At 43.3% G+C, this 26,075-nt stretch overlaps 14 protein-coding genes and 2 non-coding genes across 16 annotated transcripts; 10 read left to right on the plus strand and 6 right to left on the minus strand.

Annotated features, from left to right (window-relative positions):
• Positions 1-155: 155 nt before the first annotated feature.
• On the minus strand, positions 156-1,253 carry PICMEDRAFT_74291 (hypothetical protein; the record flags this gene model as incomplete). The annotated part of the gene is made up of 1 exon (XM_019164729.1): positions 156-1,253. One exon carries the CDS (start codon positions 1,251-1,253, stop codon positions 156-158), a length of 1,098 nt encoding a protein of 365 aa, XP_019015673.1.
• A 352-nt stretch (positions 1,254-1,605) lies between these two features.
• On the plus strand, positions 1,606-4,541 carry PICMEDRAFT_17986 (hypothetical protein). Its single transcript, XM_019161837.1, has 2 exons — positions 1,606-3,411; positions 3,474-4,541. The coding sequence occupies exons 1-2, from the start codon at positions 1,636-1,638 to the stop codon at positions 4,461-4,463; spliced, it is 2,766 nt and encodes a 921-aa protein (XP_019015674.1). The 5' UTR covers positions 1,606-1,635; the 3' UTR covers positions 4,464-4,541.
• Positions 4,542-4,753: 212 nt separating this feature from the next.
• On the plus strand, positions 4,754-6,031 carry PICMEDRAFT_13242 (hypothetical protein; the record flags this gene model as incomplete). Its single annotated transcript, XM_019160033.1, has 1 exon — positions 4,754-6,031. The coding sequence occupies one exon, from the start codon at positions 4,754-4,756 to the stop codon at positions 6,029-6,031; it is 1,278 nt and encodes a 425-aa protein (XP_019015675.1).
• Positions 6,032-6,080: 49 nt separating this feature from the next.
• PICMEDRAFT_74295 (hypothetical protein) lies at positions 6,081-7,511 on the minus strand (the record flags this gene model as incomplete). Its single annotated transcript, XM_019164730.1, has 1 exon — positions 6,081-7,511. One exon carries the CDS (start codon positions 7,509-7,511, stop codon positions 6,081-6,083), a length of 1,431 nt encoding a protein of 476 aa, XP_019015676.1.
• A 289-nt stretch (positions 7,512-7,800) lies between these two features.
• On the plus strand, positions 7,801-8,853 carry PICMEDRAFT_60254 (hypothetical protein; the record flags this gene model as incomplete). The annotated part of the gene is made up of 1 exon (XM_019163419.1): positions 7,801-8,853. One exon carries the CDS (start codon positions 7,801-7,803, stop codon positions 8,851-8,853), a length of 1,053 nt encoding a protein of 350 aa, XP_019015677.1.
• A 79-nt stretch (positions 8,854-8,932) lies between these two features.
• PICMEDRAFT_17989 (hypothetical protein) lies at positions 8,933-11,382 on the plus strand. Its single transcript, XM_019161838.1, has one exon. The coding sequence runs from the start codon at positions 9,165-9,167 to the stop codon at positions 11,202-11,204; it is 2,040 nt and encodes a 679-aa protein (XP_019015678.1). The 5' UTR covers positions 8,933-9,164; the 3' UTR covers positions 11,205-11,382.
• On the minus strand, positions 11,186-12,588 carry PICMEDRAFT_17990 (hypothetical protein). The gene has a single exon (XM_019161839.1). It carries the CDS (start codon positions 12,519-12,521, stop codon positions 11,436-11,438), a length of 1,086 nt encoding a protein of 361 aa, XP_019015679.1. The 5' UTR covers positions 12,522-12,588; the 3' UTR covers positions 11,186-11,435.
• A 150-nt stretch (positions 12,589-12,738) lies between these two features.
• On the plus strand, positions 12,739-13,669 carry PICMEDRAFT_17991 (hypothetical protein). The gene has a single exon (XM_019161840.1). It carries the CDS (start codon positions 12,793-12,795, stop codon positions 13,576-13,578), a length of 786 nt encoding a protein of 261 aa, XP_019015680.1. The 5' UTR covers positions 12,739-12,792; the 3' UTR covers positions 13,579-13,669.
• A 96-nt stretch (positions 13,670-13,765) lies between these two features.
• Positions 13,766-13,838, minus strand: PICMEDRAFT_t140. The gene has a single exon. It is a non-coding gene; the product is annotated as a tRNA-Arg (tRNA).
• A 262-nt stretch (positions 13,839-14,100) lies between these two features.
• PICMEDRAFT_t131 lies at positions 14,101-14,172 on the plus strand. The gene has a single exon. It is a non-coding gene; the product is annotated as a tRNA-Gln (tRNA).
• Positions 14,173-14,535: 363 nt separating this feature from the next.
• Positions 14,536-15,909, plus strand: PICMEDRAFT_13248 (hypothetical protein; the record flags this gene model as incomplete). Its single annotated transcript, XM_019160035.1, has 1 exon — positions 14,536-15,909. The coding sequence occupies one exon, from the start codon at positions 14,536-14,538 to the stop codon at positions 15,907-15,909; it is 1,374 nt and encodes a 457-aa protein (XP_019015681.1).
• Positions 15,910-16,119: 210 nt separating this feature from the next.
• PICMEDRAFT_173556 (hypothetical protein) lies at positions 16,120-17,038 on the plus strand. Its single transcript, XM_019161560.1, has 2 exons — positions 16,120-16,749; positions 16,794-17,038. Exons 1-2 carry the CDS (start codon positions 16,330-16,332, stop codon positions 16,833-16,835), a joined length of 462 nt encoding a protein of 153 aa, XP_019015682.1. The 5' UTR covers positions 16,120-16,329; the 3' UTR covers positions 16,836-17,038.
• Positions 17,039-17,240: 202 nt separating this feature from the next.
• Positions 17,241-18,893, plus strand: PICMEDRAFT_60259 (hypothetical protein; the record flags this gene model as incomplete). The annotated part of the gene is made up of 1 exon (XM_019163420.1): positions 17,241-18,893. The coding sequence occupies one exon, from the start codon at positions 17,241-17,243 to the stop codon at positions 18,891-18,893; it is 1,653 nt and encodes a 550-aa protein (XP_019015683.1).
• A 339-nt stretch (positions 18,894-19,232) lies between these two features.
• Positions 19,233-20,363, minus strand: PICMEDRAFT_74300 (hypothetical protein; the record flags this gene model as incomplete). The annotated part of the gene is made up of 1 exon (XM_019164731.1): positions 19,233-20,363. The coding sequence occupies one exon, from the start codon at positions 20,361-20,363 to the stop codon at positions 19,233-19,235; it is 1,131 nt and encodes a 376-aa protein (XP_019015684.1).
• Positions 20,364-21,099: 736 nt separating this feature from the next.
• On the plus strand, positions 21,100-23,062 carry PICMEDRAFT_173580 (hypothetical protein). The gene is made up of 2 exons (XM_019161563.1): positions 21,100-21,660; positions 21,682-23,062. Exons 1-2 carry the CDS (start codon positions 21,310-21,312, stop codon positions 22,921-22,923), a joined length of 1,593 nt encoding a protein of 530 aa, XP_019015685.1. The 5' UTR covers positions 21,100-21,309; the 3' UTR covers positions 22,924-23,062.
• Positions 23,063-23,201: 139 nt separating this feature from the next.
• PICMEDRAFT_74302 (hypothetical protein) lies at positions 23,202-25,577 on the minus strand (the record flags this gene model as incomplete). Its single annotated transcript, XM_019164732.1, has 1 exon — positions 23,202-25,577. The coding sequence occupies one exon, from the start codon at positions 25,575-25,577 to the stop codon at positions 23,202-23,204; it is 2,376 nt and encodes a 791-aa protein (XP_019015686.1).
• Positions 25,578-26,075: the final 498 nt, after the last annotated feature.

A 26,075-nucleotide genomic window follows, 5' to 3' on the forward strand; every position in this document is an offset into this window, starting at 1 on the left:
ACTTAAATCATGTATTTAATAATATCTGGGTTCTTGTTCAAAGCCGTGGTTAACGCGTTTAAATGTATATAGGTATAAAAACATTCTGGTCAAGTAGGGCTTTCACGTTCATTATCTATAAATGAAGTCTATATTTACACGAAATGGTGGGGAATTTATTTATCGCTAGTCTTCTCTTTATCGTTGAGCAAGTTCATCAAGCTCGAGAAAGCAAGACTTTGTTCAGCAGGGTTTCTTTTGGTTATCGTTCTCTTTCCAAAATTACTTGCTCTTTTGATAGGATTAACCGTCAAGTCCAAACTCTTGTTGTCCAACACCATAGTTGCGTTAACAACAGTTGCAGGTATTTTGAACTCTCTAGCAAATTTGTCATCTTCAATGGACCTGTTCTGTAATGCCAATGTTTCAACATAACTGTTATTAGCGGCAACGTTTCCGACGTTTCCGACGAAACCACCAACTGTACATTTTGTGTAGTTGGAGTACTTAGAAACAATTCTTCCTGGAACCACTCTGGAAGTTTTTGGCCCGTTTGGAGTTTGGAAAAGTCTTCCTTTCAAATTGTAACTCAAACCTCCAGTACCTGAAAGTTTTTCGGCATATGTGGAAGGGATGTAGTTCTTGTAGTTACCGAAAAGCTGTGGCTTCTCTAACTCGATGTATCTTTTGAACTCATCATAGAGAGACTTCTTTGAGATGCTTTCAGGGTGGTTTTTCACGAGCCACTTGTAGAAAGGTTTTCTCAAGGCCTTCAATTGCGGTTTGATGTCTTCAGCGAACTGCTTTGAATTTAGCGGTTGGTTCTTGATGTGCAACAAGCCCGCAATGTTTTGTGGGGATGAATACTCCTTAGAGCTTGCGAAAAGCGGGTTCTGGGTTGTGGTAGTTTTGTTCTGAGAGGAGTTCGAGGAGTTGATAAATTGGGTATATGTGGCATTCACAGGTATACCCAGTTCTTGGAATCTCAGCTTTTTGAAATAATCACCGTTGAGAGTTTCGAAGTTTGGCAATCCGTATTTGTTGTCTAGGTCGTTCACAATGATTCTCCGTGTTTTGATTTTCTTTGGGATTCTCATCTTCAAACCGAAGTCTCTTCTGGAGAATGATGAGGCTGGTGATTCGACAACCTGGTGAGTCGGAAATCCATTGTTGGCGTTCAGCTCACGACTACCGATCGAGGCCTGTAATTGGGCGATCTTGGTGTCTTTTAGCAGTCTACCAAAGGCAGATGGCCCATGTATACTTTTCAGCATGTTGTTTCCCTTTCTTCTTGAGGTTACACGGCAAATCCAGCTCTCAGTCGTGCTGCATGTGCCGCTGCAACGCTGTCTTCAACTGGCCAGAAGTCTCGCCTCATCTTCCGACCTCCTTCCTCCTCCTCTTTTTTCCATCCTGACGACAAGGAGGGCTGCCGTTACCCGGCTGTAGAGTAAAGAGCCCTTGCTCGCTAAGTTCTATAATCGACGCAATCGACGCAATCGACGCGTCGGACAAAAGCTCGGCTCTTGTTGGGCAGGCGTGTTGAAGATCTGCCTGGTATTTATCATGTTTCATGGTCTACCTACTACTTTTGAGGCAGAAATAGAGCCCTCTAGATGGATCTTTGGAGGCACCTGCACAGACTAAGCATTTGAGATGGTGGCAGACAAGAGACCGATTTCGCAGAAGTACAAACTTTTGGAAATAATCGGACGGGGGAAGTTCGGCACGGTTCATAAAGGTCTTGACATCGACACAAAGCAACTGATTGCCGTGAAAATCTTGAACCTGGACACAGATCATGAGGAGGTGAAAGACATACAGCAGGAGATACAATTTTTGTCAAACTTGAAGTATGTCCCAAACATCACGCACTACTATGGCTCCTACCTAAATGGGCACAAATTGTGGATTATAATGGACTACTGCGCTGGTGGCTCAGTGAGGACATTGTTGAAGCCCGGTCCATTGCAGGAAAAGTACATTGCTGTGGTAACGAGGGAGCTCTTGATAGCGTTGCAGTTTATCCACGAAAATGGCGTCATCCACCGAGATATCAAAGCGGCGAACATCTTGATTAGCAAGGACGGGAAAGTCAAGTTGTGTGATTTTGGCGTTGCTGCACAATTGACGTCCACCGCCTTGAAGAGAACAACAATGGCCGGTACACCCTACTGGATGGCACCAGAAGTGATCACAGAAGGTGCAACCTACAACTCCAAAGCAGATATTTGGTCCACGGGTGTCACTATATATGAGATGGCCACAGGGAACCCGCCTTACAGTGACAAGGATGCCTTGAGAGCTATGCAATTTATTACGCAGCACGAGCCTCCAAGATTGGAGGGCAGACAATATGGGCCACTTCTCAAGGAGATCATAGCCATTTGTTTGGAAGAAAAGCAAGATTTGAGGCCTAATGCTGAGGAGTTACTGAGATCAAAGTTCATTAAGAACACAAAAGCTTTGCCAACGGTACTCCTAAAGGAAGTTATTGGAAAATATTTGATCTGGAGAGACACCAAATCGAAGAGAGACACACTGCAAATCGAAGATGAGCCATGTGCCACGTTAAATACTAAGCAGAGCGACTTAAATCACTTCAAGCCCCATCATGCTGGCTCTTCGGCAAGCTCTCTGGCTGAAACCTCTTTGAGCCTTGAAGATGGAGAAAACTATGATATTAAATGGGACTTTGACTCTTTGAAGTCTGCGGAGTATATTGTTGAGAATGATATCAACCTAGCAACGGATGAAAATGACAAATTTGACGAGTCATTTTTTGAGACTAACACTAACTTTAGGGACTTCACAACTTCTCCCTACAACAGGACATTCACAATGGGAAACACTATGGTGAACAATATAATGGGCGAAAACAGCAAGGTAACGTTGACGGCAAACGGAACTCAGAAAGACACGATGATGAACTCGCACATGGATACACCGATCAAAAAAGAGGCTCCTAAATCTCTCTTGCAGCTTTTTTCTGATGTCACTGATGATACCAACATTGCTGAGGTCTTTAACAGCAGTAACGGAAACATCTTAGATATTGATAACGAAAAAAGAGATCTCTCAATATCAATTCCGCCTCCTAAACAGTCTCAAGATAGCGTGCCAGCACCAGTTCAGCTACGACAGCCCATCACTTCACCAATAATATCAATTGAAATACCAAATATGGACGTAATCGAAAACGAAATACAGCAAAGGGAAAAGCAGAGATCGAGAGCAGCCACAGTCACTGCTATGAACCACAACACAAAGGTGGAGGCGCTGATAAATGACCAACCTCTACCGGCTAGAAAGCCAGCTCTTTCTATTTCTCATAGAACTCCATCACCTGCTAAAGCATTAGACAATATCAATACCAATCTCCAACCTTCCCCCTCAAAACAATCTAGTCCGCTTCATATGAAACCTTTGCCTGTGGGTATCTCGCAGCCTTTACTACAGCCGCTAAATAACTCACATAAACCCAAGGCACACAGGGTTTAGCAAATATTACAACATCCCACGCATCTGCCTCTCATGGTGGACCGCAAACTGCACCAGTAGCAACTTCTTCAAATTCCGATATGCTTGATTCTTCAATCAGATCTAGAGCTCAGATGAGAATACAAATGCCAGTTCCGGTATCTGCAACAATGTCGGCTTTCCCGAGTACCTTCAACAAGGATAACAATTTTGCATCAAAACAGAACCAGGGTATACTCCCAAATCATGATAGCTCAGAGAAAAATCAGTTTGGATTTGATGTAAATGCTGTGTCCTCAATACCATTGGCGATGACTCCAGTCACCGAAAAGCCCCATACCAGTATCGTTACTCCTGAAAAAGAAAATGTAAACGATAATGGTACGGTCAATCCAGGCCCATTTGGATTTCCGAGTAGTACTAGTCTGGCTAGTCATATACAGGGCTCGCAAACTTCCATGAAGACGTATCAGCATGGATATACAACCGCTGTTTCAAATGCTGCCGCTAATAACTTTAACTTTAACGAAAGAAAGATGTCTACAGAATCGGCAACTAAATACCAGACGCACCAATCTAATAATTCTGTGCAACATGGTAGTGAAAACCAACAAAGAAATGGCTCAACCACTTCAACATCGGATGACTCGGAACAAGCAGATATCACACTGACTAACGCAAACACGACCGCTTCCAACAATACCAGTAGTTCTAACGTCGACAATATCGTGACAGGACTGGGGATGATGACAATGCATGACAATGGTAACGTATCACCTGTGAAGGCAAATGGTGCCAGTCAGTGTGTTTTTGCCGGCGAAAAGCTCCTGAAAATTATTGATCTTTCACAGCTGAGCATGAACAAAATGATGAGTTTGAGCCTAAGTATGGGAATTTCAGAACCAGAAGAGTCCAACGAGACCAATGTCTACATCGAAGAGATAGATAATCTTTTGGGTCGTGTCAATGATGTGATGGGAATTATTGTCGGGGGCTTGGAATGATAATGTATTACTACTTTGTATAGTTAGAAAGCATGTAGGCAACAAATATAGAACAACGTCAAATGTGCAAACCTTCCGCATTGGGAAATTCTGCCGACAGCCGAGAGTTCTCCGAAATGGCAGATGATTTGTAGGAGCAAAAGAAAACCATTTTTTGGTCCTCGAACAATTGCGGAGTCGATTTGAGGGCGGGCTCCGCCTTTGAAGACAAGTAGTTGGAGAAGGATACACAAAATAGCTATTTGAAAGTTACAAGAATAGTCAACAGCGCTGCTCATTCTAATGAAGGAATGAATTCAAGAGTGGTATTCACTAGAGATTTTTCCGGAGAAAGTGATTCTGAATATCAAGATAAAAGTTTAGGAACTACAACTGAATCTCGAAAGCTTTACACCAGAATCCGTATAACCAATGCAGATCCCACTTTAAAAAGAAATTTGTCAGATGAAGTTCAAGATAAAAGCGATCCTGTTCTGTCCTACATGAGGGGGGGATTGGCCAAGCACGAAGTAACCGATAATGAGAGTTTTGATAATTGGGGAAATATTATCATATGGGTTGATATCTTAGCTCCAAAAAATGAAGACTTCGTGCAATATCAAGGTCATATTGACGGCCACTTGATAAGAAAAGTAACAGAGGATGGAATAGCCAAGGGAATTGGACTTGGTCAAATGCACGTATGGATTTACGGCCTGTTGATGGATGGAAAGTACGATGGTTCAAACTACGAGTTTGGGCTTGTAAAGGTTGATGAAAGGCTTTTTTGGTCGATAAGGATTCTGCACTTAGGCTTATTCAAAATGTTGTTTAAGGTGGAATTGACAGAAAACTCAACCATAGACATTGACGAGTTTTTTGTAGAAGATTTGGAGCGTTTTTATAAGGAGAGCATTGAGCATAGGAAGAAGGAAGAGAAATGGAAATTGGAAAAGACGAGATATATGCATCAGATTAATCTGCTAAACGACAAAAAGGAAATAGGGAAGCTTGGTAACAGTGTTAGATTGATGAAAAATCGAATAACCAATTATTTTCTTCCCTTGGTAAACTCATTACTCGAAGATAAGCGGGAGTTGGTGGAAAAAATGGATGGTAAGGATGATACTTTTTTCACCAGTACAAGGAAAAGGAAAACTGACAATCTCGATAATGATATGAAAGGAGTTAAGATGGAAGAAGAAGTTCAACAGGGTAAGAAAATGAATGATGATGATGAAGACTTGGACTGGATGCAAAGAGAGAGAAATAAACGTATGAAACTTCTCAATTACACCCCTAAAATGATTGCTGAAACAAGTGAAACTCGACCGTTGGAGAATTCTCATGTCTCTTCTACCACAGATGACTCGCTGGTGTTTAATAAAAGAGGCAGGAGCTTTAGGCCTGACACGCAACAGGATACTAGCGAAGCTACTGCAAATTCAGGCAAGAAGGAGACTAGTAGGGATAGCAGTGTCATCCTTGAAGAAGAAACACAAGCTGATGAGGCGACCGACGTTTCTCAGGAAAAGAACATTGATTTGACGGACACGAGCGGAGAAGTTACAGAGATTTCAGATTCATGAAGACACACCTGACCAGCAGATGTATTCTCGTCAATTTTATTTAAGTGGTTTACATAAATTGCTTGTCTACTTGATCATTATTCACGCAAACCCAACGTTTGCTTGAACATTTTTTTGAAACATACTGAATATTTGAACCCTTCAAGAGGCCAGCAGATCGAGTAAGTCGATTGATAGCCTTTCCTGACTTCAAATCCATTATGTTTAACCAAGGTACGTGGCAAGTATCCAATGAGGCGGTAGGGTAGATATCATCAATTAGAGAACTGATGCTAGGGACGTCATCCAGACGGGGTGGTAAGGTTATGGTTGCGCATAATTTGAATCTCGCTATCGAAGCCAGCTTAAGATGGTATATGTGTTCATCGTTAACATTTTCATAATTGTTGAAAAACTGTAGTTGAGACTGGAGTTTCAAATAGAACATCTCGTCAAAAATTTGTTCATTCAAAGGAAAAGTTATGGATTCGGACAACTCTGAGTATCTCTCCAAGAGTAAATTATCGAAGATATCCAATTCTTCATTGGGAATGCAATTGAGCAATTTCTTTTCTCTAACTGAGGTATCCAATGCATACTGTAGCAAATAGTAAGGATTGACACGATGTTCCCTTATTCTCCTAGTTTTGCCACACAGCTGAAGAGGAAGAAAATTCTCTGAGTCAACCAGATTTGGATTCAGGTCAACATTCTCGTGTGCCGTAGGCAAAGCTTCAAATTTCTGCGCAAAAGTCTCCAAGGGAACCTCCTCAGTCGATCTCAAGTTTAGTTGAGCGAGCTTCAGCTCATAAAAGGAATTTGATGATCTCTGGATAGCACCATGCAGTTTTTTCAAAAAAGGTAACAACCCCTCTGTAGTTTTTTTAAGGCTTGATGGAGTTTGTTCATCAGGAGGCTTCAGTATCTCTTTTTGTGGAGTGTAGGAAGCGTAGTCTATGTTGTCACTTTCCTCGCTGGTCTTTGTAAAGAATCTGTCTTTATTACTTTCGTCGTCGTCGATGACGGACTCTGGTACCATGAGTGGGTGTGGGCCATTGCCTTCGACAGAACTTACTGATGTTATCGAAGATCTATGAGAAAAGTAAGAAAACCCGCTGCTGTCGAAAATTGTATCTTCTATCGAATTGCAAAACGATCGTTGTTTTTTGAAGGAGCCTCTTTTGATGAGATAGGCAGTTTTCAGAGAGGGAGAAAGAGTAACCAAGTTTGAGTTTGACCTAGACTTGGAATATGTTGTGGAAGCAGTTGAGATATCAGAGTCTATTGAGGATTTTGAATTCTGTCGGGTCTCTGTGCCATCCTGGTTCTGCCGGCTCTGTGTTGCAGAAAATGAGTGAGAGAAAATGCTGTTCTTGTATATATCATCCAGGTGGGACAAGTTCCTGCTGTTAACCTGGCATCTATCGGCTGAAGTTGTTGATACGGAGACCAAAGATAAGGAAGTCACAGGTGCACAAGACGGGTATATAAGACTCTCCATTGTGCCAGGCCCCCAACCTTGTTTTTCTTACCGAGTATGAGGAAACAATCACTGGGGAGAATAGCAATCTCGGGTCTGTGGCTTCACTGCTTCTTCCTGAACGGTGCTATGGCTCTTTATTCCGAGATGTATAGTGAGTGCTCTTGCGGGACAAAAGAAAAGCTTAAGAGGTGGTGCGACAGTTGCTTCGCCTGCCGATAAGAGAAATTCCGAAGACGTTGTGCCGTTGATTATTGACTGCGACTCGCCACATTCCGCAGAACTGGCTGTTGTGCAGAAACAAGGCAGCATGGGATGGGTGAGGAGTGTGTTGCAGAGGGAAAAGAAAATCAAACAGGACGATAATGTTGCTGGTCGTGGCAATCGTGAGGGTCTTTTCAACGTATACCGCAGTTTTCCGGTGAAAAAGTACGGCAAGATGAAAAGAGGTATTGGTCAGGGGATCTCGAGCAAAGTATTTCTTTATGAAAGCAATGATATGGTGTATGCCGTGAAGTGTTTTGTAAAGAAGAACTTGAAGGATGTCGACGATATGAATGCGATCGGGAAAGAGGTAGAGATCCACAAAGGAGTCGACGATGGCTATCACGTGGTAAGACTCGTGGAGTCCTTCCGGGTGAGACACGAGCAGTTCTGTGTTGTTCTGGAGTATCTCCCCTGCACGTTACAGGCACTGTACACGACGTATGGCCCCATGCTGGACCAGGCAGACCGGTTGTGCTATTTCAAACAGGTTGCCGAAGGCCTTTACTACTTGCAGTCAAACGGCATCGGACATCGAGATATCAAGCTTGAGAATTGCGGTATCGACCCTCAAGGTGACCTCAAGCTGTTCGACTTTGGATCTGCTACGATGGGGAACGTCGGTTACGGAATGGCAGGGTCGCCATCGTACGCTGCTCCGGAGATCCATGCCCAGCTCATGTACGACTCCTTCAAATGCGATGTGTGGTCTCTCGGGATCCTGCTCATCAATCTGTTCTACGTGTCGAAGCAAAAGTGGAAGAACGCCAGACACGACGACAAAGCATTTATCTCTTACAGGCGGCACCCCACTCTCGAGAACGCCGTCGTTTCGGTTCGCCGAATAGCTAACGACCAGGACCCTCAGTACGTGGCCAACAAGAGCCCCGTCGACAGTCTGATACTGCAGTTGCTCACGGTCAACGTCGACCACCGGATCGACCTTTCCGAGCTCGTAAATAATCATCTCTGGTTCCAACAGATCGATTGTTGCAGAGACCGCCGTGGAGCGGGACATGCTCATCTCAAGGCTGTCGCCAGAATGACAGCCGCAGCCTCCTCCGCCCCCTCTCTTTCCCCCTGTTCTGAAGTCTCATAGTACCTGGGTCTTTACCTATACCAACCCTAATCTTGTAGATATCATGATTCCAATAAAACACGCAAATGCATCCTCTTCGTGTAAGTGGAGCAGCACGTCCTCAACAGAACAGACCCGTGAGTCGGCCCGTCTGTCATTTTTCGTGTGGTGGTGGCCCGAGCGGGTATATTTCCAGGCGTTTGTTTGTTTGAGTGTTTGCCAGTCTTCTTGACTCTCTTGCCGTATTGCTGTCCCTGGGACCCATCTCTGCCAATCCTGTCATCAGAGAGAGCATCAGCAGCAGCAGTATCAGCAGCAGCTGGTAGTTAGTCATGAGCAACACCAACGCCCCCTCTAGCGCCGAACTACTTCAGGATGACCGAGTAAAGGCCATCCTAGCATCTGATTCGAGTTTCGACATACTATCCCAGCGTCTCAAGCAAAGTGTGAAAGCATGTGAAGAGTTCTCCTCGTATGTGACCCGAAAGTGCCATTATGAGCAGAAATATTCGAAGGAAGTTGCCCGGACCACCAACCACTGCAACCACTCGATCGTCACAAACAACTTGATTGTTCAGGGTTCGTTCATTCAGAGTCTACAGAAGGTGATCCAGTTTGATGAGAAGGTCAATGGAGTAAGGGATCCATACATTACTGCGTTGCAGACAATCTCAAACCAGCTGGAATCCTTAGCCCACCACTTCACCACGTTGAGAAAACAGTTGAAGGAGAAGGGAAACAGAGCAGAGAAGGAAGTAATTGATGCAATAAACTTGGCAAAGAAGGCCAGAAATAAATACTGGAATCTATGTTCGGAGCTTGAGAAGGTAAGGAATTCAGACAAGAATCAAACAAAGATTACCTTGCAAGGTAGAAAAACTAACTCTCAACAGGAGGAGGACCTCAAGTCGAAGATCAAAGACGCCGAAGACGAATATAACAAAAAGGCGAACACTTCACAAAGGTTGAAGAACGTGTTGATAAAAACCCACAGACCCAATATTGCCAACGATTTCAAGAACCTAATAGTAGAATTGGACTATGCAATGCAAATTCAGCTTCAGAAGTACTCCATTTATACAGAGAGTCTAGTTGTTGGAATGGGGAATCAGATCAATCCTATCAATGGTTCAGACTCAATGAAAAAAATAGCCACAAGCGTCGACGTTGAAAAGTGTCTCTATTACTACCTCAAAGGTTCAACAGTCAAATCAAACGAGAATCTGGAGCCTGTTGATTTCACGAGGCATCCAATCGTTGGTGGAATACTACCAAAGCCCAAATCAACAACAGCGGCAACATTATCAAACAACAGTGGAAAAGCGAATAACAATACAACTACGAACAAAGCACTTGCCACCGCTACTGGAAGTACCACCAATAATATCAACTCAAAACCTGCAACACATATGAACTCCAATCCTACCTTCAATACGTCAGTAAACTCCAACTTATCTCCACCCTTCACTTCTCCAACTAAAAATACACAAACTTCACAGTCTGAGTTCAGATCACCAGCTAGCTCAAATTCTGATGCAATAATACCTCCGATACCTTCTTTAGAAAACAAGGCTCCACCTGCTTATAGTTCATTGGATCCTGGACGCCATAGTCCATTGCTCAATGGTCCTCGACCAGTGGAATCTGAAATCAACGCCAACTCATCTACCTCTTCGTTCAATGATAACAGTATTAATTTCAATAATGGCGATAACCCGGTAGAATCTTCCCCTGCTTCCACCTCAGAGGAAGGAAAACTGTTTGGTCTACCCCTAGAAGTGTTGGATATCAATGAGGAAGCAGTTCCAATGTTTGTCACGAAATGTATTACTATGATAGAGACCTATGGCTCTAACTCGGAAGGTGTTTATCGGCTGAGTCCAAATAAGGCTAATTTGGAAGAGTTACAAGTGGCACTGGATAAGAATCCAGAGAACTTGTCTCTTCTCGAACCTCAGGATACTACCAACGTTTCTTCTGAATACGTTTACTTGATTGCATCTTTGATGAAGCGATTCTTTGCAATGTTACCTGAACCTTTACTTACTAATGAACAACGAGATGTATACCTACAAGCTGCTCAATTAAGTGATAAGACAGAAAGACAAACGAAAATGCACCAACTCGTTTTCGAGCTCCCTGACTCGAACTATTTCACGTTGAGGGACTTATTGGGGCATTTTAAACGTTTGATTCAAATGCCAAGAGTAAGGATGGATAGTAAGAATATTTCAATTGTTTGGGCAAACAATCTCCTGGGTGGAGATTTTAACTCGAAAGAAGAATTGGATGTTCAGCAAAGAGTGGTAGAGGATTTGATAGCCTTTGCTCCTTTTATTTTTACATATGAAGAAGAAGGTACTGAGCAGTAGTTAAGCCGTTGGTGCTTTGAAAATAAAGTAGTTGGTTATATCCCTTGTAAAGTTTCTTGTACTTTTTGTTTTTTCCCTCTTTGTCTTTCTCTCTTCTTATTTACTTTTACTTTCACTTTTACATTTTTTCAAACTCCATTTACTCTCTCACTATTTCTACGCTGAACTATGATAGCTTACCTTTTAAAAATATAATGTGTTCATGTTAAGCCTGTATACATTTTATACCAGTCAATCGTCAATCTTACGCTTTGCTCTCTCCCAAGCACTCACTCTCTTCCTCTTTTTGGTACTGCCATTTCCGTTGCTATTTATATCCATGTTATTATCAAACATACTCCAATCTTCACCAAAGAACTCATTGCGCATTCTCTTCGCTCTTTCTCTCTTATCTTCCTTTGTTTTGGTTGCTGGAAGTCTGGTAAAGTTCTCTTCCTCGTACCGTTGAATTTCGGCTTCTTTCTCCATTTGCTTTCTAGACTTAACATCTCTACCTTTATTAATAATCGTTGAACCAATGGACTTTTCCGTAGCTGGAGCTTCACTTATATCTTGAAGATACTCATCCATACTCTGTAAGTTTCGCTGCTTTCTATTCTTGAGCTGCTTATCTGGGTCATTGATTGCTGCAGCAGAAATCTTAGGAGGTTTATATTTTCCAACTTTTTTCTCCCCTTGATCATCATCTTCAGCAGCCTCTTCAACGATGTCATCTTTAGTCGGAGTTCGCCCTTTCTCTGCTCCGCGTGATAGTAGGGCCGATGGATTAGGCTTGAAACCAAGGCCTTCATCTTCCTCTTCTTCCTCTTCTTCTTCCTCTTCATTTTCTTCCTTCGAGCTGTCTTGCTCTTGTTGTTCTTTCACTTTATGTTCAAGATCACTCTGTTCTTTTTCTCTCCTATGGAATGCATTCACCATTTTCTCTAATTGATAATTTATTTTCTTTTCTAATGATTTAATTCCTTTCTCGAGAACAACACGGTTAGTGACAATCGAATTCAGAACGTTTTCCTCGTTATTGGAGGTGTTTTTTTCTTCTTTGATTGATTCCAAGCGAATAGCCAAAAGTAATGCCAAATCTGTCACGTATCCAAGCAAAGCCGAATTTTTCAAAGAAAGTAATGAGACAGGGTTCAAGGCATTGGATGTAGTTGAATCTCCAGATTTTATCAAGTTTCTAACTACTTCTGGATATTCATCTTTATTTTTCAGACTAAACTCTTCCTCTAACTTTTCAACAACGGTTGATGTTGAGTCGATGGAGTCAGTAATCGAGGAAAGTATTTGGTCTAGCAGCGCATCTTTCTGAGATGACATCTTTAACTAGAATGATGTATAGTGGCCACCAAACTGTGTAAGTCGAACTAATTAACTAAAAACCTGGAACTCATTATGGCTATTAGTGTAAGCTCTCTATCAGAAACATGAATAAAGGAAAAGAAAAAAATAGCGCCTGAAAAAAAATTTTCTCTCATAAAAATGATTGATTATCTTAATTTTTCTTCACAAAGGTTTCTTTCAACAGCTAGTTTGAGAGAAGCCAAAGAGAAGAGCAAGAAGCAAGCATCATTGCAGCAGTGAATCCAATATGCCTCAAAACGACTATATTGAACAGCATATCAAAAAGCATGGTAAAAGATTAGATCATGATGAAAGAAAGAGGAAGAGAGAGGCTAGAGAATCCCATAGAATTGCCAAAGATGCACAGAGTTTGAAGGGTTGGAAGGGTAAGCAGTTCGCTAAGAAGCGTTACGCTGAGAAGGTTGCTATGAAGAAGAAGATTAAGGCCCATGAAGAAAGTAAATTGAAGGGACCATCCAAGCCTAAGGAGGATGACGGTGAAGCTTTACCTACCTATTTGTTGGACAGACAGCAGCAGAATACCGCCAAGGCCATTTCATCCTCCATCAAGCAGAAGAGAATGGAAAAGGCTGATAAATATTCTGTTCCATTGCCTAAGGTAAGAGGTATCAGCGAGGAAGAGATGTTCAAGGTTATCAGGACAGGTAAGTCAAAATCCAAATCCTGGAAGAGAATGATCACGAAACATACCTTCGTTGGAGAAGGGTTCACGAGAAGACCTGTGAAGATGGAAAGAATCATCAGACCATCTGCCTTAAGACAAAAGAAAGCCAATGTGACACACCCTGAACTCGGAGTGACTGTGTTACTCCCAATCTTATCTGTCAAGAAAAATCCACAATCTCCAATGTACACTCAGATGGGTGTATTGACCAAGGGTACAATTATTGAAGTGAATGTATCAGAACTTGGATTAGTTACCGCTGGTGGTAAAGTTGTTTGGGGTAAATACGCACAAATTACAAACGAACCAGACAGAGACGGTGTCGTCAATGCTGTTTTATTAGTTTAAAGTTTCGGTCAATTTATATTTATTTTTCTTTCACTATTTTCTACGTTTTCTAAATATTCTGGATAGCTCATAAAATCAAGTTTTTTCTTAGCAAAAACAGTTTATTCTATTGTAAGCAAAAGACAGATTGATGAAACAGATGGATAAAAAAAAATAACAATCAATCTGTCAAAAACAAATTAATACAAGAGCACGGCGGGACTCGAACCCGCAACCATCTCCGCCGGAAGAAGACATGCTAACCATTGCACCACGCGCCCTCGTACACAGCCCGGCTCAATTGCGCAGTTCTAGAGGAACTTCAGTCACGTGACTCACTTTTCTTTCAATTGATATTTCAGAATTACTGCTCAAGCATAAATGAAATAAATTCTGTTTTACACATTTATGTAGATTTTATTTGTTGGTAAGTATAGTCATGTCATTAGACACTGATATAGTTTTATTACCACCGTACTATATAAAATTCAAGAATTGTGACAGGGGGCTATAATGTATTAAGCAAAAATAAGCTGCATAACTGGTTGTATAGTGTAGTGGTTATCACTTTCGGTTTTGATCCGAACAACCCCAGTTCGAATCCGGGTACGACCTTTTATTTTTTGGCATTTGTACCTTTTTCCAAGTAAAAGGCAAACCTACCATTGTTTAGTGACAGTCAAAGGGAATGTTAGCCGTAACTGCTCTATCAAACTATCTAAAGCGGAAAAGCCGTCTCCAGCGGTAGAAACACTCACTGAATGATATCTTTGAAGTAGTGTGGTACATGGAATCTGCGAAGGTGAAAAGAATAAGACGCGCTTTGTGTGGGTTGGGGGTGGTATGGCCAAAATTTGGGCTTCTCTGGTAAAATACTATTTCGTGTCACCGTGTTGGATTGAACAAGGCTGTTTCACAAGTAAAAGTTGCAATAGAATGAAGGCTCTCTTCTCTGCAAGAACAATTGATTAAACTAGCATGAAAAGGACATATGAGCCAGGAAAGGAATACCAAATTAGGCAGAAAAGCGAGAGGAGAAAGCAGCCAGAAGAGCTAGAAGATACTGAAGTGGACGAAGATGGGACAGATAAACAGCCTAGGCTCTCGTTTTATTTTGAGTCTAGCTCGATCAAGCAAAATACAGATAGAGAAAGAGTTTTGGACGAAGTAGACCGAGTGGAGCAGTTGATAACGTTAAACCTGCAGAAAATCAACGAGAATTTGATGCAGTCTAACAACATTGTGAGCAACAAGTTGATACCGTCACTTGAAGCATTCAACAAAAACTCGAATAAAATCTACAACAACATCAGCCACATCAAGGAATTTTTTGAAAATGCCGCCAATGTCAACATCCTCACCAAGAAGGATATCGGATTACAGCAGATGAATGACAGTGACAATAGCCAAGACCGGACAGGGGATTCAGATGAAAATTTAAAGAGGGCTGGAGAGTCAAGTGATTTTGAGCGTAACAGGAGTGCAAACAACATTACCTCCGAGCTTTCTGAGTTTAAGGATATCAAGGACAGGTACAAACAGAACTTGGAATCTGCCGGTGAGAAGGACGTCAGCGTAACACACACTGCCACCACACTGAAGCTAAACAAACTTCCCGATTATCTCAAAGATAATTCCAATAGCATTGGCACAGAGACTTTTTTGAGGGATTTCAGAATGAATGCGGACGATGAGTCAACGGGAAAACACCTGAAGCAGCAAAACATTGCAGCACATACGCCGGAAAGAGAGGCAGAAGGCGACAGAGAAAACACTGGACCCTCAGAAGACAATCTAGCGAACAGCTACGTGAAAGAAATCATGGCTGGCTACGAGTCGCCGCCGTGGGAGGAGCCTCCCGTGCTGCAGTCGTCCAAGTTTACCTCGGGCCATACCAAGAAGCGGAAGCGCCGGCCAAGTAGTGCCCACGGAAGAAACCAGCGTCAGAGTAGCAATGAGGTGGGAGACAGGAGCATGAGCGAGACCAACAAAGATACAAGAACCCGAGGAAAAGACGAGCAAGAGGAAGAAGAAGAAGAGGAAGAGGAGGAGGAAGTTAGTATAAGGTTTCCGTCTTCACCCAAGTATGGGGCAGGAGGAAAGCTTCTCCGTACTGACAAAGGCAGACAAAAGGCTCTTGACTTTGCTCGTTCCGAAATGATGAAGAACCATCCTATTCTCTCCCTGCAACCACAGGAGAAGCCGATGCGGAAGCCCGTCGCCAACACGCAGGACCCCTTCGACAGCACGGGCGAGAGGTATGACACCACCAACAGCACCTTGGACGATGCACCAGAGCTCATGTCTGAGCTGCTTTCCCGGAGGAGGCAGCAACGGGAAGACGCTGACTAAGGTTAAGCCCACATTGAACCGGTAGAAGATGATACACAGGATATTGCCGAATTGGAGTGCCGAATTAGAGTCTGGGTACGGCACGTGACGGTGATGTAATGTTTTTTTTCATTTTTTTCCCTTTTTCGCTCGGTTTTCTCGTTTCGGTTCCATTGTTTGTTTTTGTTTGTTTGTTTGTCAGTCAGTCGGTCTGAAAACCAGTTCCTCCGGAAGGGATAAAGTTTGGCCCCAAGGGTGCTAGGGGGATTGCGAACGGTTTTGCCTTGTGAAAGAAACAAACACAGAAAAGAGAGACAGCCGACCTCGTTGTGATCCAGTGCCTACTCGACCTTTCTTTCCACGACCAGGCAAATTTCAGCAACTACAGTGGCCCATCTTTCCTTGCCCTTCCTCCCCCACCTCATTTTCACAAACAACCACATGGAACCAAGCAAGCGACACGCAGGACCAAGCCTGGCAGTAAGAATTTCCCGCTTGCGGCACCAGCATCCAGCTCTGAAGGACAGTGTGCGGAGGTGCGCCGTCCCGCTCATCGCCGTGGTGTTTCTCCTGGTGAACTATTACTACAACAAACATGTCCAGTCGAGGGGCTACCCACAACTGGGCTACCCGCTCTCCGAACATACCGTCGATGAGTTTCACAGGGCGGTGTCAAGCAAGCAGGCGGACCGGGCGGACACACCCTTCAACGCCGCAACAGCTTCCATAATTGAGACCATCTCGACCCTGCCGCCAAAAGTGCAGAGCATTTATGGACCGCTAGAGTTCCAGCCTACTGACCTCTTTGAACCTTTCAACGCCAACTCTTTGCTTTTCGTTTCGGGCATGTTTGTGGTCTACATCAGTTGTCTGGTGCTCTAGTGCCGACAAGCTGACCGCCCAACAAACGGACACCTGTCAATCCACCGACCGCTTACGTCAGCTAGCGGCTTCTTTCTTGCCGAAGGGCCTTCCCCTTTTGGGCATGCCATGGCGCCGGTATCTATAACTGAGGCATCAGAGACAACCACAATGGCCGGTCCGGAGCTACTTCAATCATGTACGACTACATCTTTGTATTTTAAATACCCATCAACTGTATATCTACTTCTAATTTCAAGCACGACATAAACTCTGTTTCTAGCCCTGACTTTGCCTTATTTTTGATATCGCCCTAATTTTTCGTTTATATAAACTAAAGTCCTAGTTCCCGTTCTAGTTCTAAGCCTAGGTCATAATAATTCTTGATCTCGTTCTCCTTTCTGTTCTATCGTGTTTCCAAACAGTCGGTTGTGTAAACTTTCTGAAACAGTGATCAAATCAGAAGCACAGAAGCAAATAGTAGAAGAAAAATGACCCAAGACTACAAGCAGGTAGCTGCAAAAAAGGCTCAAAGCCTCCTTGACAAAATCCCCTCCGAATGGATACTAGCAAAGGTTCCATCAGCTGACGAGGAGCCCAACGCAGAGAAGTACCTCAACCGAATTCTTCCAAGTGAAGAGAACGAAATCACAAGCAAAAGTGCAGTTGAGCTGTTGCGGTTACAAGAGGTGGGCCAATTAACTGCATATGACATCGCATACGCATTCTGTCACAGATCTGCTTTGCTGCATCAACTTACAAATTGCTGCACCGAAATTTTCTATGATTTGGCATTTCAAAAAGCAAAAGAACTAGATGCTTATTTTCTCCAGAATAAAAAAATGGTTGGTAAGTTACATGGGATTCCTATCTCATTGAAAGATCAAATAAATTTACCAGGGATCACTACGGCAATTGGTTACATTGCGCCACACATCTCAGAAGAGTTTGAAAAGAAGATAACCCATAGAAGCTCCGAGAATGATATATCCTTGATTGCGAAAATCTTGCAAAACGAAGGTGCAGTTTTTTATGTCAAAACAACTGTTCCTATGGCAATGTTAGGTGGGGAGACCTCGAGTAATTTGGGCGATACCTACAATTCTTTGGACAGGCATATGGCTTGTGGTGGCTCCTCTGGAGGCGAAGGTGCATTAATTGGCGGTGGGGGATCCATCATTGGGTTGGGGACCGATATCGGAGGTTCCATTAGAATCCCAAGTTACGTCCATGGATTGTATGGTCTAAGAGCAAGCTCGAACAGATTTCCTTACCTGGATATTGCAAACTCCTATCCCAACCAAATCGGTGTTTGTTCCGTTGTCGGCCCAATTTGTAAGAATATAGACGATTTGGTTTTGGTTTCAAGCGTTATTTTAGGCCACCCTCTATGCGACGTCGATCCAAAGCACATTCCGCTCAAATGGAATAGCAGTAAACTTGAGGAACAAAGCAAGATCAAAATAGGATTCCTTAAGTGGGATGGTGAAATTTTACCACACCCGCCAATCTTGAACAACATTGAGAAGTTGAAAGAAACCTTGAGCAAATCAGATAGTAATTTCGAATGTGTTGAAATAGATGAAAAAAAAATTCCTGTCAAACTTTCGACTTTGGGTAAGCTATTATTGAGTCTTTATAGTACCGATAATTTTGAAGAAATGGAAGAATTCTGCAAGCTAAGTGGTGAGCCATTTTCTAAACTTTTTCAACAATGTTTTGCTAGACCAGGTAAGGTTGACACTGTATCAGACTTTGCAAACAAAGTAGGTCTCAAATATGAGTATCAAGTGAAGTTTGATGAAATCTTTCAAGATATCGATTGTTTCATCATGCCTACTTATTCAACAGTATGCTGGAAACAGGGCGAAAGTGACCAGATTTCCAACTTTTACACTAGATCGTTGAATGTTTTGGATTACACTGCAATGACGTTCTCCGTTGGTAAAGTTGATCAGAATGACACTGGTTTTATCAGAGATAATTTCATCAACTCGATGGATGAAAAGAATTGGAAGTATTTTAACCTTGACGACCAGTTAGGTAAACCAGTTTCATTACAACTTGTTTGCAAAAGATATCACGAAGAGCAATGCTGCGCAATTGTTCAAAAGATCAGAAATATTTTAGAAAGAGCAACTTAGGGAAAGCGGGTCAGAGTGTCAGCAAGTGTTTTTTTTTCATGAGCCCTTTTCTCGTGATTTATTTCCTAAAATATATTTTAGAGTCGTTACATAATTTTATAAGTTTAAAGAGTCAATAACACAAAAACTCTGATTAGAATTGAAATCGAAAAAAGTGGAAAGTCCTCATACTTGCCTTCTTCTTCATACTTCGATCTTTTTTTTCATACTCCAACTCCCATCATGAATCACCCAAACTAAACCAACCAGATGACCAAAGCATAAGCGTCAGATCCGTGTGAACAATTTCCACAAACTGAAATTAATGTACAAGTGTATAAGTTTTGAAAAGAAAATCAACTACTGGGTTTTCTTTGAACTTGAAGAGATGTAAACTCTATCGTCGTCCTTACCTTCCACATCTTTTCTGATTTGGTCCATCATTTTGGATTGCTTGGCCCACGTTTTCTTGTCTATTCTCTTGTTCTTGTCAAATAGCTCAGCGTCTGGCTCTCTGTAAGAACCACCTAATCTATCCCATAGAGTGGTGAACTGGCCGTAGTTGTAATTGAAATACAGGTGATGAATGGTGTGACAAGCTGCACCATTAACAACAGGATCGTTCGACAGGTATTCACCATCGTGGATCATCACGGTCCAGAAGTTGACAAAGGTGAACAAAAATAGGTAGGAAACCTTGTGCAATGGGAAGAAGAAGGGATACCAGTGGTAAGGCAGAGATTGGAAGTAGCCGTCAACAGGATGGAATGCATGGGAGGCAAAAGGGGTACAAACAATCCATTTGTGGTGTGGCTTGTGTAGCTTTTTGTACAGAGAAGGCCAGTGCAGAGCTCTGTGGATAAAATAGATACCACAGTCGGTGAACAAAATGAAGGCTGGGAATTGCATGATGATAGCCTTCCATCCACCGGTGGACTCATCTACGTTCCAGTAAAGCTTTGAGTAGCCATGAAGCTCTAGCAGGAACCAAGGAATTGTCAATAGAACCATCACAGGAATGGCAGTGGATGCCTGTTTGATCTCCATGTAAACTTGATTTTTCAGGTATCTTGGGTGGTTGAAGTTGGTCTTGTCGTAGACAAAGACGTAGGACAAGTAAGCCACAGAGAAATACAGTAGCCAGCCGAAAACAGATGTGATTAGAAATAGAGACATGATCTGTCTGATGATGTTGTATCTTGGGAGCATGGAGGCGTGGGCGTAGAGGCTTTCATCGAAGAAGTAGTACTTGGAGTTGTAGCCGTAGATCTCCTTTGTGCATTTTGGACCTAGTTTCGCCAAGTTGTTCAACGCAGGGTATTTTGTTTCGGCGAAGGAGATAGCGGCCGTTGTGCTGTTGTTGATGGTGTCCCAGGCGTTTGTGACAAATTCCGGCGTCTCAGGAATGTACACCTTGTACGCGGCAGGCAACAGCGTCGCATAGACTTTATCGAACACGTACGTGTCGAAGATTTCAAGAACAATATCCATGGTATTTTAGTTCAAGCTGGCTGAGTGAGAAGCTTGGCAGGTCCACAACAAGCAAAAAAGAAAAGACAGTCCAAGAGAGCTTTTCCAGGAACAGTAGCCACAGTGACTTGGGGGCGAACAAAGCGTCTTAAATGTGAGTGCAGGGGGAGCAGCCGACAAACAGAAAGCCAAACACAACAAAAAAAAACATGCTACAAATGGCCCAAATTGAAAAAACATGAAGACAGCTTCGTACGTTATATAGAAGTCCGTTTCGCTCGTATACGACGGGCCCTCAAATCGTGTGTTTTGGCTTTGTACGATCGTTTCGCTCGTAGCGCCGGCGAAATTGCCTGTTTGGCCCTGCGGAACGACCGTGTTCTGCTCGTTTTTACGTAATCGCCCGATTGCCGAAGCCCGGTCGTCTGATCTGGCGTTGTTGCGGCGGCAGTTGCAGGTGGTGATGTTCGGGGCGGCTGGCCACACATGGCGGGGCCACAAGTAGGCTGGGGTTGTCTGGCCTGACCTGCCAAAGTCCTCCCCCCATCCAGGAACGGGCCGAGAACCGTTCTGCCTGCCTTTTTACTAGAGCAGGTGACGGAGAAGGGGAAAAAAAGCAATTTTGGGTCGATCGACCCAAAATGCGGCTCGCCAAACATTGCAGCGGAGCACCTGAGGACTGGCATCGCTAGCCGATACCAGCATTGTTTTCGGAACCTATCTTCCGAAATGCAAAGAGGAGTAGGAGGGAGGAGGGCCGTTGGGGTTCGGCAGTGAATGCACCGAAGAGAGATTTGTACAAATTTTGACACTGTTTTGTTTTGCAGATACAGAGCTAGAAAGTCGAATCGGCAGACGATATAAGAAGAAAGGCAAATAAGGCGGCATTCTGCAGACCTGTTGACAGACATACAGACGACATACAGAGACATAGACAGGTAGATAGGCACATTTAGAAACACATAATATGCTATCCATCAATAGAGTGAAGTGTGTTGCGCACTTGGGGCTGATCCAGAAGGGCTACTTGTCTGCGGTAAGACACAACTCGACGAAAAGCGGGGCCGCTGACGCTGTCGGCGGGAAGCCGTCTTCTGTTGCGAGAAACACATATAAGGTGAACGAGAACTCGACCTACCCGGAGGACGCGGCAGACGCAACGTCCACCATTTTGGCGGATGCGATTGACTTCCAGAAGAGAATCCAGGCGAAGGACAGGGTGACCTGGTGGGAGATCTTGGAGAAGAAAAACCAGAGACAAAAAGAGGGCAAAAACATCGACTCTCTGACCATTGATGACGTGAAGACGACCAGAGTCATGGAAAAGACCAGAGGAGACTCGTTTTCTTTCATCACGTTGCCGTTCAAGGACGACTTGTTCTTGAGAGACTTTTATATCAATGCGCCGGGTAGATTGAGGTTTGGTCACCTGTTCCAAGATTTGGACGCGTTGGCCGGAAGAGTGGCTGCCAAGCACTGCAAGCCTGCAGAACCTATGAATGTCACCGCCTCCATCGACAGAATCTACGTCACAAAGAAGATCGACGAAATAGACAAGTACAACTTCTTGATTGTCGGTTTCGTCACGTACACCGGTAACTCGTCCATGGAGATCTGCATCAAGGGTTTTGCATACGAGGAGAACTTGCCAGAGAACGAGTCCATCGGCCCGTCCATTGTTGAAAAGGACTCGAAAAAATGCTTTCTTTCTGCCAACTTCACCTTTGTTGCCAGAAACCCGGCCACCCACAAAGCACACAAAATCAACAAGCTACTCCCAACCTCGGAATTGGAATGGATCGATTTCAGAAGAGCTGAATCCCACAATGCTGCCAAGAAACTGAGAGCTAAGACCTCTTCACTCGACAAGGTTCCACCAACAGCAGATGAATCCAAGATGATTCACAGTTTATACAACTCCTCCAAGCGCTTGTTTTCCATCCCTGTCAACGAGAGACCTAATAACCTATTTTTGATGGAGAACACAAGGGTCTCTGCCACCCAAGTTCAACAGCCTCAGTATAGAAATAGACATGGCATTATTTTCGGTGGATACCTTTTGAGACAGACTTTCGAATTAGCTTACTGTGCCGCAGGTGCGTTCTCTAGAAGCTATCCAAGATTCATTTCTTTGGACAACACTACTTTCAAGGCGCCAGTTCCTGTCGGTTGTGTGCTCTCAATGAATGCGGAAGTTTGTTACACAGAACATCTTCATGATGAGAACGAAGATTCGACCTCTGCCAAAGTTTTATCCGACTTACTAAAAGACTATGATACTTCTGCAAACTCTTTAAGTACAGACACGCATGAATTTTTGTCTGTGCCTGGTACTATGATTCAAGTTAAGGTTGACACCAAGGTCCGTTCTTTGAGCGACGCTTCAGCTTTCACAGAAAGCGGGACTTTTGTCTACAGTTTCTATGTTCCAAGAGACGTCGAGGGATATGACTCTCCCGGCTATTCTTCCGTCATTCCTCAATCCTATGGTGAAATGATGGATTACGTGCAAGGCAGAAGAAGGGCTTACGAAACAGCTGCGTACGCTCAGCAGTTGAAATATTCTGGTGAACTCGATTAAACTGCTGAATATATATACGTATATAATATCGATATATGTATGCATTAAAGTCTCTACATTCATAATTACAGAAATAAATTATTTAAAGTGAACTAGCAGTTTCAGGATATCTGGAAAGATAACGAACAAAAAAAGTAAACTCATGAAGTAAAGGTTAAAGATTAAATTAGGAAGTAAAAAAGTAAGGAATGTAATCAAAAATTAGCAGAAAAAATAGAGTAAAGCAATAGAAAAAAAATCGTTTTCAAAATAGTACAAATGTTAACCGTCATCACTTATCAGTTGCTGATGTTATCTCCAAAATCATCATCATCACCTATATTATACAATTCACCCTGACATGATTTCTTCTCTCTCTGAATTTTTCTAGCCACTGATCCACTGTCGTTAAAACCAACCAATTGAGCTTCGGATGACGAAATCGTTTGCGATGATCCGTCTCTAGAGATAGGATTTTTATTCACCTCTTCTCTTAGAGTGGCTAAACTATTGTTGGCTGCAAGAAGATCAGTGCCTTCACCATTAAACATTGAATCAGTACTATTGTTTATATTTCGTAGTTTTGACATTTTTGGATATATCATTTGACTTTTTCGTAGTTTGGCTTCATTTATCATATTGACGGTCAACAATTCGTTAGTTGCAACAGTGGCCAAAGAGCCTAAAGAGTCTCTTGTTTTCAGGTTGCCATTTGACGATCTTCTCCACGAATTGAATATCCCACTGTTGTTATTACTAGTAGAGCTATTTGGATCCGTCAAAAGTTGATCTGTACTAGCTTGTTGTTTTGCAGCTTGATATAAGTTATGGTTAGAGCCATCTGTTAATGTTGACTGTGCCACTGAGTAATACGAAGATGCATCGCTATCCTTTTCAAGGTTGGTCAAATTCTTTTCTGCTAGAACACGGGCAGAGGTTACTGTAGCATTGGATGATCCTTGCTCTTTCATCAAATACAGAGCTCCAGAACCTGATGGCTTATCGTTGTCACCACCTTCCTCTCCTTGATTTTTCTTTCTATTCTTAGCACAACAGCAAAAGAAGAGTAACAATGCTGAAAGAATTGCGACAATAGGAATAGCTACTCCTAATCCAATTGCTAGTTTCTTTTTCGTGTCAGCGTCAGAATTCTTGTTCTGATTTAAAAAAGGGGATAATGACGAGGTTGCCGAGGCAGCGGAATAAGATGAAGAAAAAGCAGCGGTAGCCGAACTGGAAGCTGATCTATAACTGCTCATAGTGCTGGAGGAAGATAGAGTGGAAGAGGAGTACCTAGACGATGAAATCTTTGAGGAAGAAGGTATTTTCGAAGACGAAGAATTTCTCGAAGAGGAAGACATTTTGGAAGAGGACATTCTTGATGAAGAAGAAGATGAAATTTTGGGCTTCCCTGTAAGGTAGAATTTTTTCACTTGCTTCATGCTATTCATAGATGCATCGAGTTCAATTACTGTGGACTTGAAATCATCTGGAACTTTCCCAACGAAGGTGTTGTTTGAGTGGTAAAAGGTCAACCAGGTATCACTGAATACGGCATCGAGGTCAGTGGCAGTTTTATTTTTGAAGTAAGAGTCGGGTAAAGTGTACTGGAATAGAGACCCATCAGACACAGTGACATTTGAAAGTGAATCGACCGCAAAAATCTCATGGACAACATTAATGTCAAAATCCATGAATAGGGAATCACCGTAGGTGTCGAATAGGGTAACATTGACAACAACGTTGGAAGTTTGATCTGAGGGAACTGTACCAGTGAGCTGTGTGTTGTTTTCCACATGGACCCACGAAGGACCATTGTAAACGACAACGTTAGATATTTGGTTTGTTTCGATTTGCTTATCATCCAAATACACGTCTTCAATGGGTAACTCGGCCGAGAATGTATCGCCAGGGTTGGTGTTGACAATGTTATCGAACCCGCCTGAAGCGTTGAGAAACAACTCGTGACCCCCAACAACGATGTTGAAATCGGAGTAGGCTGCAGAATAGCCTGCGTAGTCAGTTGCAATCAGCGTCAAGTCGAATTGCAAACTAGGTGCGTTCACGGAGTTGACAAATGGTGCTGTGCCCGAGAAAGTTAGCGTATCTGCGTCAAAGAAACACCAACTTGGTAGGGATGTTCTGTTGGCACTTTTACCGTAGTAGGCCACGATTTTGTTACTGGAGCTTGAGGGGAGTTGGAAGGTATCGCTGTCAAACTTGAAACTGAATGTGTCCTGGGCCTTTAGGATGATACCTTTGTAGCCGTTTGTGGTCCCCATTTTTTGCAGCTGGTCAATGATGGTTTCATTTGCGTTTATGACCGGAGCCGGCTGGTCGGAAAGATAGATGGAGCATGATTTGTTGAGACTCCCCTCGCTGTCTGTGCCCTCCAGGACGAAGTCCACCTGTCCTGTTGTGTCATTGCCGGTGGGAGAGCCAGACAGCTTGAGGGAGGACGAGTCGAAGCTCAACCAGTCGGGTAGGCCGTGGGCCTGGTATTGGATTGCCTCGCCCTTGTCCGACTCGAAGGTTTGCGAGTTGATGACGAACTGGTAGTTTTCGCCTATTCTGGCGATATCCGGGAGCTGTTCGTTGAGCGGGAACCCCACGGAAGGGTGTGCCTGTGTCGCCGATAGCCTCAGCAGCAAGAGAAAGAGAATTCCAATGCTCATTGCACACAGCTTCTCGATCGACAGGAGTAAGGGTTAGCCAACTGACTCGATATTCGTATACTTTGGTTCTTCTGGCAGTGGTCCAGCGGGTATGTGATGTCCTGTTCGTGCTCTCGTGCTTGTTCCGAGTGCTGGAGAGGATACTCCTTGTGTCTTCAACTAGTTTGATGCTGTGCTCAAATCCGCCAGACAGCCTGGATCTACACGGAAAACGAAAGAAAAGAAACACCAAGGAAAGAAGCAACAAGACGCCATGTATTCGTCCTCTGCTGCACTACGTTACGGTTCACCAGGCAATGCAGAGCACTCTAACTGCCCAGCGTTGCACGGTCATAACCCGGGCCAACCTGCTCTCCGACACCGTCGTTTGCACTAATGCAGCCCACGACAACAAAGGAAACACGGTTTCACAATTCAGGGGGCCGACATTCATATTCGCGGACAGCATCAAAAGCGTGTTTTCTTTTTTTAGTTGTCCCTGCGGCGGGAGCCGGGAGA

This window comes from Pichia membranifaciens (assembly GCF_001661235.1).
Source record: "Pichia membranifaciens NRRL Y-2026 unplaced genomic scaffold PICMEscaffold_6, whole genome shotgun sequence".
Classification (NCBI taxonomy): Eukaryota; Fungi; Ascomycota; class Pichiomycetes; order Pichiales; family Pichiaceae; genus Pichia; species Pichia membranifaciens.